This window comes from Cetorhinus maximus, chromosome 20, assembly GCF_964194155.1.
Source record: "Cetorhinus maximus chromosome 20, sCetMax3.hap1.1, whole genome shotgun sequence".
Taxonomy (NCBI): Eukaryota; Metazoa; Chordata; class Chondrichthyes; order Lamniformes; family Cetorhinidae; genus Cetorhinus; species Cetorhinus maximus.
The window spans coordinates 48,054,731-48,070,658 of record NC_135898.1 but is presented as its reverse complement, the minus strand read 5'-3'; the positions used below and the strand labels follow the sequence as shown (position 1 = coordinate 48,070,658).

The 15,928-nt window shown below is 44.6% G+C and overlaps 2 protein-coding genes across 2 annotated transcripts in view; one reads left to right on the top strand and one right to left on the bottom strand.

Annotated features, from left to right (window-relative positions):
* Positions 1 to 15,928, bottom strand: part of fra10ac1 (FRA10A associated CGG repeat 1) — a 91,981-nt gene that overhangs the window by 914 nt on the left and 75,139 nt on the right. The window lies entirely within an intron of this gene.
* pde6c (phosphodiesterase 6C, cGMP-specific, cone, alpha prime) overlaps positions 10,006 to 15,928 on the top strand; it is a 39,765-nt gene continuing 33,842 nt past the window's right edge. Inside the window, exon 1 of the mRNA XM_078566007.1 lies at positions 10,006 to 10,482. Coding sequence (XP_078422133.1) covers positions 10,006 to 10,482 — 477 coding nt within the window. The remainder of the gene's footprint in view (positions 10,483 to 15,928) is intronic.

Below are 15,928 nucleotides of genomic sequence, written 5' to 3'. Positions count from 1 at the left end.
ACAACTCATCAAAAGGTACATTGGCCAGAATTTTACGCTCCCACTGCGTTAGGTTCGGAGGTGGGGTTCAAGGGGAAGGGGGGGTTGTTGGGAATGTGAAATTGAAGGAACAGGATTCCTTCCCAGTTCCCGCCCCGACCTTGCAGTGATTTTACACTGGAGCGGGCAAGGCCTCGGATGGGAAGCCTGCCCTTGCCCCAATTGAGGCCTTTAAGTGGCCAATTAATGGTCACTTAAGAGCCATTTCCTGCCCAGCCTCAATTTTTGGGTTGGCGGACAGATGACAGCTTGGCGGGGAGGGGTGCGGGGAAGTAGGAAATGAAGAAAGGTTGAACTCAGGTGGGAAGGTTGGGGAGGTGGGCGCCTCCGCCAGAAGCCCCCTTCTGACTGGGGGCACCCTCCCCTTAAGATGACCTCAAGACCGCCCTCTCCCCACGGCCTATCCAACGGGACCCCGATCACCACCCTTGCAACCCCCACAGGCTTTTCCTGCCCTCCCCACCCTGGGACCTCTGACATTTACCTGGGCCCCTGGTTCCTGAGACTTCAGTCTGACAGTTCTGTGGGGTGCTTCTTCCAGCAGCGCTGTTGCTGGGGGGACTGGAGAGCTGCCGGCCAATCTGATTGACCAGCAGCTCCCCAAGGCTGACTTCCTCCGACTGAGGGGCAGAAGTCCCGCCTTATGCCAATCAACACTCGTTAGACCGTAAAATTGGAGCCGCGAACCTCACCATCCTAAAACTTCAGCCCATTAATCCATTGCTACCATTCCTTGATGTCAATAGGGTACATGCACCACACCACATTGGATTAATTGTGTTGCTTTAATTTTAAGATCATGCCCTATTTTACTGGACTCTTCCATCAGAGGAAATAGTTTCTCTGCATTTACACTATCTAATTCCTTAATCATTTTGAACACCTTGATTTGATCACCTCTTAACGTTCTAAACTCAAGAAAATAGAAGCTAAGATTGTTCAAGCTCACTGCGTAATTGAACTCTTTAAGCCCTGGTATCATTGCAGTTCATTTGTGTAGTCGCCCTCCAATGGAAACCATTAGCACTAGTCCAGGTTTAGTTGTGACAGAGCACAGGCTTTAGTGAATAGAAAAATAATATAGAATCATAAAATTCTATAGAGTGGTAGAGGACCATTCAGCCTATCACACCTATTCCAGGTTTCTTAAGGAGTTATCCACTCGGTCCCAAACCTGCTACCATTTAAAATTCCTATTTTTCATATTTTTATCCCTTCCCCTCTTAAAAGATACTATGGATTCCACCACTGTTTCTGGTAGGGTCTTTCAGTTTCTAAACATGCTCTGCATATAAACAAAAATGCCCTAACCTCTCTTTTTTCTTTTGACGATGATGTGAAATTTATGCTCTTGCATTACTCATGACCAATGGAAATAGTAACTTCCAATTTACTTCATCAGAAACTCTCACAACTTTAAGATCAGTGACTGTAATTGGATAAAGACAATCTATTGATCCTCATTCATCTCCCCAATGACTTTCCTGATCCCAGAACATACTGGATCACCTTTGCAGATGTTCTTGATTATTCCACAGATTTTTCAGGTTTTGCATTCAGGGACCCTCATATACTATTAGTTTATCTTGGACCAATTGTATTAGTAATGCTCTCCTCATAGAAGGGGGCACTCATCAGAAACTGATGGTTACTTTTTGGAAATAGGAGAAACTGATGCCAGTTTACTGGATGCAGCAAAATAAAAGCTAATACTCTCTGTCTCTTTGATGTAAATTACTAGAGCCTGCATATTGGTATTGTTAGTCACTAGTATGGTTTGCATTTCATCTTTCATTCATTCACAGGATATGGCCATTGTCTTCAATACCAGCATTTTTTGCCATTGAGAAGGTGGTGGTGAGTCAACTTCTTGAACCGCTGCAGTGTGGTGACTCTCAAGATGTTGATGGTGGGGAATTCAGCTATGATAATGTAATTGAATACGATGGGAGGAGTTTGGTCTTTCTTTCATTGGCACTTGTGTGGTGTGGGTGTTACTTGCCACTTACCATCCCAAGCATGAATATTATCCAGATCTTGTTGCATGTGGACATGGAGTCATTACCTGAGAAGTTGTGAAAGTAACCATCAGTTACTGATTAGTGCCCCCTTCTATGAGGAGGGCTCCACTAATACAATTGGTCCAAGATACACTGGATACTGTGCAATCATCAGCAAACATCACCATTTCTAATCTAATGATGGAATGAAAGTCATTTATGAAGCAGCTGAAGATGGTTGGGCCTAGGACACTGCCCTGAGGAACTCCTGCCACGTTGTCCTGTGGCTGGAATGATTGTCCTTCAACAATCACAACCATCTTCCTTTGTGCTAGCTATGACTCCAACCAGTGGAGAGTTTTCCCGCTGATTCCTATTGACTTCAATAGGGCACTTTGATGCCACACTTGGTCAAATATTACTTTGATATAAATGGTAGCCACTCTTACCTCACTGCTAGAATTCAGCTTTTTTGTCCATTCTTGGACCAAGGTTGTAATAATGTCTGGAGGTGAGTGGTCCTGGTAGAACTGAACATTAGTGAAGAGGTTATTGGTGAGTAAGTGTCACTTGATAGGACCATCAACGATCTTTTCCATCGCTTTGCTGATGAGTGAAAGCAGGCTGAATGTAACTGGCTGGAATAGATTTGGCCTGCTTTTTGTGAACGGGACATTTCTGTGCAATTTTCTATATTGTTGGGTAGATGCCAGTGTTGTTGTTGTATTGGAACAGCTTGGCTAGGTGTATGGGCTAGTTCAGAAGCACAAGTCTTCAGCACTGTAGCTGGGATGTCATTGGAGCTCAAAGCCTTCACTGTATCCGAAGAACTCAATGATTTCTTTACATCATTTGGTGTGAATTGAATTGGCTGAAGACAGGCTTCTGTGATTGTGGGGACTTCGCTAGAAGGCAAAGATGGATCATCCACTCAGCACTTCTGGCTGAAGGTGGTTCCAAAGCCTTAGCCTCATCTTTTGCTCTGACCTTCTAGGCTCTGCGATCATTGAGGATGGCGATGTTCATGGATCCTCTCACCTCACGCCCACACCACCCCCCCCACCCCCCTCCCCCCAACCCCCACCCGCCTTAGTTGTTTAATTGTCCACGGCCATTTAACACAGCATCTGGCCATTCTGCAGGGCTGATCCATTGGTTACAGAATTGCTTAGCTCTGTGTATAGCATGCTGATTCTGCTGTTTAGCATGCATGTGTTGTTGCTTCACCTGCTTGGCATCTCATTTTTAGGTATGCATGGTGCTACACCTTGTATGCTCTTCTACCTCTCCATTGAACCAGAGTTGATCCCCTGTTTTGATGGTAGTGGGGGATATGCCAGGCCATGTGGTTAGAGATTGTGATTGAGTGCAATTCTGCTGCTGTTGATGGCCCACAGCACCTCTGGATGCCCAGTTTTCAGCTGCTAGATCTGTTCTGAATCTATCCCATTGAGCATGATGGTAGTGCCACACAACACAATGTAGGGTGTCCTCAGCGTGAAGATAGACTCTGTCTCCAATAGAACCGTACTGTGCTGTGGACAGGTCACTTGTCTTAGGTAAATTGGTCAAGACGACAGACTCTGTTGTTTGTTCTCTAACTATCTGCTGCAGGCCCAGTCTGACAGATATGTCCTAAAGGGGAGCTACTGAGCCACTCTTGGAGATGGATATTGAAGTCCTCCTGACTATACTCTGTACCCGTTCTGCCATTGGTGCTTCTTTTAAGTGATGTTCAACATTGGAGGAATACTGAATTATTAGCTGAGGGCAACAGGTAGCAATCAGCAGGTGGTTTCCTTGTCCATGTTTGACCTGATGTATGAGGCTTTGCGGAGGTGGGCTCAATGATGAGAACTCCCTGGGCCACTCTTTCCTGACTTCATACCACGGTGCGGCCAGCTCTGGTGGTTCTATCCTGCCGGTGTGGCAGGACATACATGTGGCATGGTGATGGTGGTGCCTGGCACATTGGCTGTAAAGTATGGTTTGGTCAGTATGGTTATTTCAGGTTGTTGCTTGACTAGTCTGTAGGACAGCTCTCCCAGTTTTAGTACAAGTCCCCAGATGTTAGTGAGGAGAATTTTGCAGGGTAGATTGGGCTGGGTTTGTCTTTTTCAAGTCCAAATCTGATGCCTACCCAAGAGGAAAACCCAGTAAAACTTGGAAATGGCTGATACTGGTCTGAACTGGTCCTGTACCCCTTAAAATGGCATTCCAGTTCAGACCAGTACTGGTCATCTCAAAGTTTTATTGGGTTTTCCTTCAGGTCAAATATTGGGTGGTCTGTCAGTTTTCTTCTGATTATATTTTCTCATAGCGGTTTGATACAACTGACTGGCTGGCTTGGCCACTTCAGAGGGCAGTTAAGAGTTAACCATGTTGCTGTAGGCCAGACTGGGTAAGGAAAGATTTCCTTCCCTATAGGACATAGTGAACCTATGGGTTTTTACAGCAATCTGGTTGTTATATGGTCACTATAACTGATATTAGCCTTTTATTCCAGATGTATATAATTAACAGGATTTACATTCCACACTTGCTACAGTAGGATTTAAATTCAAGTCTCCAGACCATGCAAAAACATGTTTTGGATTGGGGGAGAGTAGATTTTAGTAAAATAAGGCAGGATCTGGCCAAGGTAGACTGGGAACAGCTACTTGCAGGGAACTCTACAGAGGAGCGGGGTGGGGGGGGCGTTCAAAAAGGAAATGGGGAGGGTACAGGCTCAACATGCTCCCTCTAGGGTGATAGGAAGCAGTAACGTGCTCAGAGAACCACGGATGACCAGAGATATTCAGGATACGATGAGAAGGAAAAGAGAGGCTTTTAGCAGGTACAAGGGGAGTAAATCAGCGGAGGCATTACTGGAGTACAGAAAGTGCAGGGTGGAGCTTAAGAAAGCAATTAGGAGAGCAAAGAGGGGATATGAGAAAGCTCTGACTGGTAAAAGTAGGGAAAATCCCAAGATATTCTATAAGTATATCAATGGGAAGAGGATAACCAGGGAAAGAGTAGGGCCCATAATGGACCAAGGGGGCAATCTATGGATGGAGCTGGAGGACATTGCCAGAGTGTTGAATGAATACTTCACATCCATCTTCACCCAAGAAAATGAGGATGAAAGTATCAAACTTGGGGAGAGAGACTGTGAGGTTCTTGAGCAAATTGGTATAGGGAGTGACAAGGTGTTGGAGGTGTTGGCAGGCTTAAAAGTGGACAAATCTCCAGGTCCCGATGATTTGTGTCCCAGACTGCTGAGGGAGGCAAAGGAGGAGATCGCAGGGGCCCTGACCCAAATTTTTAATTCCTCTCTGGCCACGGGGGAGGTGCCAGAGGACTGGAGAACAACTAATGTGGCTCCGCTATTTAAGAAGGGTTGTAGAGAGAAGCCAGGGAACAACAGGCCAGTGAGTCTCACATCAGTGGTAGGGAAACTATTGGAGAAAATTCTGAAGGAGAGAATCTATCTCCACTTGGAGAGGCAAGGTTTGATCAGGGATAGTCAGCATGACTTTGTCAGAGAGAGGTCATGCCTAACAAATTTGATTAAATTTTTTGAAGAGGTGACCAGGTGTGTAGATGAGGGTAGTGCAGTTGATGTAGTTTATATGGATTTCAGCAAAGCCTTTGACAAGGTCCCACATGGGAGACTTATAAAGAAGGCTAATGCACATGGGTAAAGGGTAATTTGATAAGGTGGATTCAAAATTGGGTTAGTTGTAGGAGACAGAGGGTGATGACAGAAGGATGCTTTAGTGACTGGAAGCCAGTGTCCAGTGGCGTACCACAGGGATCTGTGCTGGGTCCCCTATTATTCGTCATTTATATAAACGACATAGATGACTATGTGGGGGGTAGGATTAGTAAGTTTGCGGATGACACAAAGATTGGCCGGGTGGTTAACAGTGAGGTTGAGTGTCTTGGGCTACTGGAAGATATAGATGGGATGGTCAAATGGGCAGATAAGTGGCAAATGGAATTTAACCCTGAAAAATGTGAGGTGATACACTTTGGAAGGAGTAATTTGACAAGGAAGTATTCAATGAACAGCATGACACTAGGAAGTTCTGAGGAACAAAGGGACCTTGGCGTGTGTGTCCATTGATCTCTGAAGGCGGAGGGGCATGTTAATGGGGTGGTGAAAAAGGCATATGGGACACTTGCCTTTATCAATCGAGGCATAGATTACAAAAGTAGGGAGGTCATGTTGGAGTTGTATAGAACTTTGGTGAGGCCACAGCTGGAGTATAATGTGCAGTTCTGGCCGCCACATTATAGGAAGGATGTGATTGTACTGGAGGGGGTGCAGAAGAGGTTCACCAGGATGTTGCCTGGGATGAAACATTTAAGTTATGGAGAGGGGTTGGATAGACTTCGGTTGTTTCCATTGGAGCAGAGAAGACTGATGGGCGACCTGATTGAGGTGCACAAGATTATGAGGGGCATGGACAGGGTGGATAGGGAGCAGCTTGAAGGTTCAGTTACGAGGGGACATAAGTTCAAGGTGAGGGGAAGGAGGTTTAGGAGGAATGTGAGGAAAAACTTTTTTACCCAGAGGGTGGTGATGATCTGGAATGCGCAGCCTGGGAGGGTGGTGGAGGCGGGTTGCCTCACATCCTTTAAAAAGTACCCGGATGAGCATTTGGCACGTCATAGCATTCAAGGCTATGGGCCAAGTGCTGGTAAATGGGATTAGGTAGGTAGGTCAGGTCTTTCTCACCTGTCAGTGCAGACTCGATGGGCTGAAGGGCCTCTTCTGCACTGTGATTCTGTGATTCAGTGATTAGGATTACTAGTCCAGTAACATAATGCTATTGTTTCCATTGGTAAGAAATGGAAAAAGCTTGCAAAGTACTTTTCATGCAGAAGCTGCTCCTTCAACTCCAGACATAATTGGGTTAAATTTGTTTTAATTTAGCATCCCTACCTTCATCCCTTACATTAACTGAAATTATATTCCAGTTTTGCTAGGTTGTTTAATTTAGCTGGAACGTTAATTAATGAGGCGAATAATGAAAATGCCTGAAAAAGGCTAGGCAGATTCTCTACAAAAATCCTTCTGAAATGTCATTACATATATAATGGATTGGAATGAAATATTATAAGCTCCTAGAAGAAAACTAAAGGAAAACCAATTGTGAGAAAACTATAATAAGCACAAAACTGCAGATGCTAGCTATCTGAAACAGAAACAGAAGATACTTAATAGCTCTATCAGTATCTATGCAGAGAAGAGGCCAGTTAACATTTCAAGTATAGATCCTTTGCCAGATTATGCAGTTAATAGATTATTGTTTGGCAAGGAGACGAAGAGTTGCAGAACCAATGTGGGTAGAGGGAGTTGAGCAGCTATTATCCAGCTGAACATTAAAACATGCTTGAGGGGCTGGGTAGTCTATTCCTGTTCCTATGGCATGGTTATGTCATGAAATACATTTTAATCATACATACTGTTATTCATAAAGGTTACAGATCCATTTGACCATTGACCCTGGGCATTGACATGCACATAAACCTACTGAATTAGTTGTGCAATACTGAATGCAGAAAGCACTTATGGAATTTGGATAAAAGACATTCTTGGCCATGCTTGATGGCTCATACACATTTATAAAAGTCACACCCGAACTTCCCAGATTCCTGCACCTAGTATCTTCAGAGAAGTGATGAAAACCCATGTGAAACCAAATAGAAAATACATGGAGTAAAATGCCAGCTATCCAATGGTGAAAACAACCATGAGACAGAACATTATTCATATTCATTTCTCATATATCATATTACTGCAAGGACTATGTGCTTGGTTTTCAGCCACCTGGTTGGTGAAATTCTTTTGCCTTCAACTGCATCTTGGCTCAGTGGGAATGATTTTGTCCTATTGGACTATCCTTACTAGGTAAGAGTGTTACATCCCAAGAACAAGTTTAAAAAAAGCTTTAACTTTGGAGACACTCTCCACCTGAACAGTGCTGATCAGAACCACTGAATTTATGTCATTGTTCAATATTTACAACATTTTTTAACTCCTCTTGATTCCTGATAGGTTCCCCACCAAGCTAAATTTAAACATATTTTCCAATACTTTAAATTCAGAAAGTATATTAAGGAAAGCTCTACTATCCAAGGTGCAAATAGCAACACTGTTGATCGTATTATGGGGAATTACAGGAAGCAAGAGGTTTTATCTCTTTCCCAATGTGACTCCTCCACTGTCCCAATGCTGTAACATTCGCCAACATTTCTCCTCAAAACAAAAGCAAAATAGCGCAGATGCACACAAGTGGAAATAAAAACAGAAACACTCAGCAGTTAAGCAGCGTCCCCAGAGAGAGAAACAGACATTTTAGGATATTTTAGACTTACCATCAGAATTTTTAAAAAGTTAGAGATGTGACAGGTTTTAAACAAGTGCAGAGGTAGGTAAAGGGTGGGTGGTGTAAGAACAAAAGGGAAGGCCTATGAAAGGGTGAAAAGTTCCCAATGTGGAAGACCAAATGCAGATTAAGTAACTGCTTTGCGGAATGCCTCTGTTCAGTCTACACGTGTAATCCCGCATTTTCGTTCAACCACATTGTAATTCTCTGCCCCACTCCCATTCTGATTTCAGCCTCCTACACTGTTCCAGTGAAATTTAGTATAAGCTCAAGCAACAGCACCTCATCTTTTAATTAGGTAATTTACAGTCTTCCAGATTCAAAATTAAGTTCAACAACTTCAGTTATAACCATTACTCACACTGTTTGGATAGCAACTGTTGGTGCAGATTCTGCTCTTGCCATTTACACCTCTTCTTGACACATCTTTGTTTCTTTACTAGTCCCATTACCATCCCACTTTGTCTTGCACCATCATCCCTTTTATCATTTAATCTCACTTGCTTTCCACTCAATCACATATCTCCTCTTTTGTTAAAAGCAAAATACTGCGGATGCTGGAAATCTGAAACAAAAACAAAAATTGCTGGAAAAACTCAGGTCTGACAGCATCTGTGGAGAGAAATGTAATCATGTACCCTTTCCCTGCCTCTGTACTTGCTTCAAGCCTGAGCTTCCTCCAGTTCTAGCCAGAGGTTCAGCTGAAAAATTAACTTTCTCTCCCCACAGATGCTGCCTGGCCTGACTATTTCCAGCGTTTTCTGTTTTTATTTCTTTTCAAAGCTCCTGGGGTCAGCCCAATGCGTTTAAATCGCAAAATGTTGTTTTATGATGGGGTAGAAATCATCTGCAATCTTTACAGTAAACTATGCTGGATGACAATACATGCAAACGTGGGCCCAAAATGCAACCTACTCAAAATTAACAGGTATATTTATTCTTGAAAGCAGTAGCTTGAATATTCCGTGGACAGATTAGTTTATAAGGGGGGAAAAAAGCGAACTGCCTTTTTAAAAATGAAGCCTAAGTCCAGCTGCATTGTCAGGCAGCCGGTGTCCACACGCTTCTGGTTCACACAGAATGTTAACCATTTATCTTTACATCGCTTTATTTAAAGTTGAAACTTCCTAAAGCACAACATTGCGGGCGTTTAAAGGCATGGGTTCCCAAACGGCACAGCACACGTTAAAAGTCAGCTGATATTGCACACATAATAAGCTTTGGAGGCGAAAAGAAGCTCTAAACTGATTGTGGTTGTCTCACGTGGAGCAGTGATCTTTGGAAGTATTAATCGGGTTCAGTAACGGGATTGCTCATTCTCGAATGAAGATAAGGATTCATGATCTAATGCATTCATTAGGATTTAAAGTCCTGACGTCAGGGCGAGGAGCAGTCTGGAAGTTTTCACAATCATTAATCGTTGCCGTCTGTCAACCCTGGAAGCAACTGGCCAGACCTGCCATGACAAATGGGATGCCTGATGCCTCGAACTAACCTTGTCCTGCAGCTACCAAAGAAGGACTGCTGATTTCACCCTTTCTCTCCCAACCTTCAGTGATGCAAATCTAAAAAGAAAAGTAGCAGCAAACATGGGAGACATTAGCAAGGAAGTTGTTGAGAAATACTTGGAGAACAACCCACAATTCGCCAAGGAATATTTTGACAGGAAACTCAGGCCAGAGACAATTGGTGCAATCTTCAAGGATGCAAAGGCAGAGTTAAAGGACTGGGCCTCCTTCAAAGACCTGTGCAAGCTGGAGGAGTCTGACATTGTGTTTGAGTTGGTCAAAGAGATGCAGGATGACTGCAATGTGGAGAATCAGATGCACAAGGTACTCCAGAGGATTGTCACCCTGGTCAATGCAGATAGAGGCAGCATGTTTCTATTCAGGTCGAGGAATGGCATGGCAGAAGTGGCCACGAGACTTTTTAATGTGACCAGAGACTCCAGTTTTGAGAATAATCTTGTGTCTCCACAGAGTGAGATAGTTTTTCCATTGGATGTGGGGGTAGTGGGATGGACAGCACGTACGAAGAAGGTGCAGAATGTTCCTAATGTTACGAAGGTACATTGCTATTGAACAACTGACATGCATTCAATAATATTTAGCAGCTACATTCTAATGCAATTCGAAGTGGCATCTGATCAGTATGATTTATACAAGGTAGCATTCCTGAAACGATTAACTAGGAATTATTGTTTAAGAAGTTTGAATTATCCTACATTTATTCCCACACACACGAACACTGCAAAGTGTGTGATGGTACACAGGACAGGTGGAAAACAATCCGAATGGATCTTTAGTGGCGTTCTTGTGAAGTTGGAGTTTGCCGTTTTGAACATCAATTGGTGTCTTTTCATGCTGGGAGTTGTGTGCATCCTCCATACGTTTTTATTAACTGTGTCCTCTTCTCTTTGTTTAATTCTCTCCCTGTGCTTTGTACCTTTGTGTTCTCCTTTCTTGTGATCTTTCCGTGATTGTTTTCTGTTTCTCCTTTCTCTGTGATTTGTCTTTCGTTATTGGGCTTCCCTGTCCTTATTCATTTGGTGGTGACAGTAGATGATCAGGGGTGGGATTCAGCTAGAGGTACAGGCAGCTTGCGGATAATGTTCAGGTGAGAGTTACAGGGAGTTTCGGGTAATGTTTAGGTGAGAGTTACAGGGAGCTTGTGGATAATGTTTCAGTGAGATATACAGGGAGTTTGCAGGTAATGTTTAGGTGAGAGTTACAGGGAGTGTGTGGGTAATGTTTCGGTGAGAGCTACAGTGAGTTTTGGGTAATGTTTAGGTAAGAGTTACAGGGAGTTTAAGGGTAATGCTTAGGTGAGAGTTACAGGCAGCTTGTGGGTAATGTTGAGGTGAGAGTTACAGGGAGTTGCAGGTAATGTTTAGTTGAGAGTCACAGGAAGCTTGCGGGTAATGTTTAGATGAGAGCTACAGTGAGTTTTGGGTAATGTTTAGGTGAGAGTTACAGGGAGTTTGTGGGTAATGTTTCGCTGAGAGTTACAGGGAGTTTGCGGGTAATGTTTACGTGAGAGTTACAGGGAGTTTGCAGGTAATGTTTAGGTGAGAGTTACAGGGAGTTTGCAGGTAACGGTTAGGTGAGAGCTACAGTGAGTTTCGGGTAATGTTTAGGTGAGAGTTACAGGGAGTTTGCAGGTAATGTTTAGGTGAGAACTACAGTGAGTTTGCGGGTAATGTTTAGGTTAGAGTTACAGGAAGTTTGCGGGTAATGTTTAGGTGAGAGTTACAGGGAGTTTGCGGGTAATGTTTAGGTGAGAGTTTCAGGGAGTTTGCAGGTAATGTTTAGGTGAGAGTTACAGGGAGTTTGCGGGTAATGTTTAGGTGAGAGTTAGAGGGAATTTACGGGTAGTGTTTAGGTGAGAGTTATAGGCAGCTTGTGGGTAATATTTAGGTGAGAGTTACAGGGAGTTTGCAGGTAATGTTTAAGTGAGAGTCACAGGGAGTTTGCGGGTAATGTTTAGGTGAGAGTTACAGGGAGATTGCGGGTAATATTTAAGTGAGAGTTACAGGGAGCTCGCGGGTAATGTTTAGGTGAGAGTTACCAGGTGCTTGTGGGTAATGTTTAAGTGAGAGTTACAGGCAGTTTGCGGGTAATATTTAGGTGAGAGTTACAGGGAGTTTGTTGGTTATGTTTCAATGAGAGTTATAGGGAGTTTGCGTGTAATGTTTAGTTGAGAGTTATGGGGAGTTTGCGGGTAAAATTTTTAAGTGAGAGTTACAGGGAGTTTGCGGGTAGTGTTTTTGTGACAGTTACAGGGAGTTTGCGGGTAATGTTTAGGTGAGAGTTACAGGGAGTTGCGGGTAATGTTTTGCTGAGAGTTACAGGGAGACTGCGGGCAATATTTAAGTGAGAGTTACAGGGAGTTTGCAGGTAATGTTTAGGTGAGAGTTACAGGAAGCTCGCGGGTAATGTTTAGGTGAGAGTTACAGGGAAATTGTGGGTAATGTTTCGCTGAGAGATACAGGCAGTTTGCAGGTAATGTTTAGGTGAGAGTTACAGGCAGTTTGCGGCTAATGTTTAGGTGAGAGTTACAGGAAGTTTGCGTGTAATGTTTAGGTGAGAGTTACAGGCAGTTTGCGGCTAATGTTTAGGTGAGAGTTACAGGCAGTTTGCGGCTAATGTTTAGGTGAGAGTTACAGGCAGTTTGCGGGTAATGTTTAGGTGAGAGTTACAGAGAGTTTGCGGGTAATGTTTAGGTGAGAGTTACAGGGAGTTTGCGGGTAATGTTTAGGTGAGAGTTACAGGGAGTTTGCGGGTAATGTTTAGGTGAGAGTTACAGGGAGTTTGTGGGTAATGTTTAGGTGAGAGTTACAGGGAGTTTGCGGGTAATGTTTAGGTGAGAGTTACAGGGAGTTTGTGGGTAATGTTTAGATGAGAGTTACAGGCAGTTTGCGGGTAATGTTTCGCTGAGAGTTACAGGGAGTTTGCGGGTAATGTTTAGGTGAGAGTTACAGGGAGTTTGTTGGTTCTGTTTCAGTGAGAGTTACAGGGTGTTTGTTGGTTATGTTTAGGTGAGAGTTACAGGGTGTTTGTTGGTTCTGTTTCAGTGAGAGTTACAGGGAGTTTGCGGGTAATGTTTAGGTGAGAGTTACAGGGAGCTTGTGGGTAATGTTTCGCTGAGAGTTACAGGGAAATTGCGGGTAATGTTTCGCTGAGAGTTACAGGGAGTTTGTGGGTAATGTTTAGGTGAGAGTTATAGGGGGTTTGTGTGTAATGTTTAGTTGAGAGTTACGGGGAGCTTGCGGGTAATATTTAAGTGAGAGTTACAGGGAGCTCGCGGGTAATGTTTAGATGAGAGTTACAGGGAGTTTGCGGGTTTTGTTTAGGTGAGAGTTACAGGGAGATTGTGGGCAATGTTTAGGTGAGGATTACAGGGAGCTCGTGGGTAATATTTAAGTGAGAGTTACAGGGAGCTCGCGGGTAATATTTAGGTGAGAGTTACAGGGAGCTCGCGGGTAATATTTAGGTGAGAGTTACAGGGAGATCGCGGGTAATATTTAGGTGAGAGTTACAGGGAGATCGCGGGTAATATTTAGGTGAGAGTTACTTTTTTTGTTGAAAAATATACTTTATTCATAAAATATCTTCAACCACATTCCAAACCATTTCAAAAACACCATTACAAGGGTACAATCCGGTTCAACTTTTACAAAATGTATCACCAGGTGCATCAGTACAAACAATATTACAATCATTTACAGCCTTTCATTTTGAGCTGTACAGCCCGAGGGGATTTAAACAGTTCCCAGTCTCTCGGTGCGCTGTGGCAGAAAGGTCTTAGACAGCGACCCTTCCCCATTGCGCCTTTGCGGCAGCTGCCCCAAGCTTTAGTGCGTCCCTCAGCACGTAGTCCTGGACTTTGGATTGTGCCAGTCCGCAACATTCGGTTGAGGACAACTCTTTGTGCTGGAAGACCAACAAGTTTCGGGCAGACCAAAGCGCGTCTTTCACCGAGTTGATGAACCTCCAGCTGCAGTTGGTGTTTGTCTCGATGTGTGTCCCTGGGAACAGCCCGTAGAGCACAGAGTCCTATGTCACAGAACTGCTCGGGATGAACCTCGACAGCAACCACTGCATCTCTCTCCAGACCTTCTTTGCAAAGGCACAATCCACAAGGAGGTGAACAACGGTCTCTTCCACCACAGCCAACTCGAGGGCAATGTGCCAAGGGGGTGAGACTCCTGACGTGTAGGAAGGATCTGACGGGGAAGGCCTTTCTCACCACCAGCCAAGCCACGTATTGGTGCTTGTTGGAAAGCTCTGGCAATGAGGCATTCTGCAAAATGACTTTGACAGTCTGCTCGGGGAACCATCCCACAGGATCCACCCTCTCCTTTTCCCTCAGGGCCTCTAAGACGTTACGTGCTGACTACTGCCTGATGGACTTGTGGTCAAAGGTGTTTTTCTGCATAAATTTTTCTATGAGGGACAGGTGGTACAGCACGGTCCAACTACTTGGAGCGTTCCGCGGCAGCGTGGTCAGACCCATCCTTCGCAACACTGGGGACAGGTAGAACCTCAGCATGTAGTGACACTTGGTGTTTGCGTACTGAGGGTCTACGCACCGCTTGATGCAGCCGCACACAAAGGTGGCCATCAGTATGAGGGCGATGTTGGGCACGTTTTTTCCCCCTTTATCTAGAGGCTTATACATCACGTCCCTGCCGACACGATCCATTTTTGACCTCCAGATAAAGCGGAAGATGGCTCGAGTGATCGCCACCACGCAGGAGTGTGGAATGGGCCAGACCTGCGCCACGTACAGCAACAGCGCGAGTGCCTCACACCTGATGACCAGGTTCTTGCCCGTAATGGAGAGGGAGCGTCGCTCCCACATGCCCAGTTTCCTTTTCACCATAGACACTCGCTCCTTCCAGTTTCTAACGCATGCCCTGGTCCCTCCGAACCATATCCCCAGCACCCTCAGGCCGTCAGCCCTGACAGTGAAGGGGACAAAGGATCGGTCAGCCCAGTTCCCAAAGAACATGGCCTCGCTCTTCCCACGATTTACCTTGGCTCCCGAGACCAGTTCGAACTGGTCGCAGATGTGGATCAGTCTGCGCACTGACAGCGCATCCGAACAGAAGACGGCGACATCATTCATGTACAGGGAGGCTTTTACCTGAGTGCCTCCACTGCCTGGGATCGTCACTCCTCTTATGCCCAGATCCTTCCTGATGGACTCGGCAAAGGGTTCTATGCAACACATGAAAAGAATAGGCGAGAGAGGACAGCCCTGCCTGACTCCAGATTTAATCGGAAAGCTATCTGTTTCCCACCCATTGATTGAGACTGCGCTACTGATGTTAGTGTAGAGCAGTTGGATCCAATTTTGAATTCCCTCGAGAGTTACAGGGAGCTTGTGGGTAATGTTTAGGTGAGAGTTACAGGAAGTTTGCAGGTAATGTTTAGGTGAGAGTTACAGGGAGCTTGCGGGTAATGTTTAGGTGAGAGTTACAGGGAGTGTGTGGGTAATGTTTAGGTGAGAGTTACAGGGAGCTTGTGGGTAATGTTTAGGTGAGAGTTACAGGGAGCTTGCGGGTAATGTTTAAGTGAGAGTTACAGGGAGTGTGTGGGTAATGTTTAGGTGAGAGTTACAGGGAAATTGTGGGTAATGTTTAGGTGAGAGTTACAGGGAAATTGTGGGTAATGTTTAGGTGAGAGTTACAGGGAAATTGTGGGTAATGTTTAGGTGAGAGTTACAGGGAAATTGTGGGTAATGTTTTGGTTAGAGTTACAGTGAGTTTGCAGGTAATGTTTAAGTGAGAGTTACAGGGAGTTTGCGGGTAATGTTTAGGTGAGAGTTACAGGGAGTTGCGGCTGATGTTTAGGTGAGAGTTACAGGGAGCTCGCGGGTAATGTTTAGGTGAGAGTTACAGGGAAATTGCGGGTAATGTTTCGCTGAGAGTTACAGGGAAATTGCGGGTAATGTTTCGCTGAGAGTTACAGGGAGCTTGCGGGTAATGTTTAGGTGAGAGTTACAGGG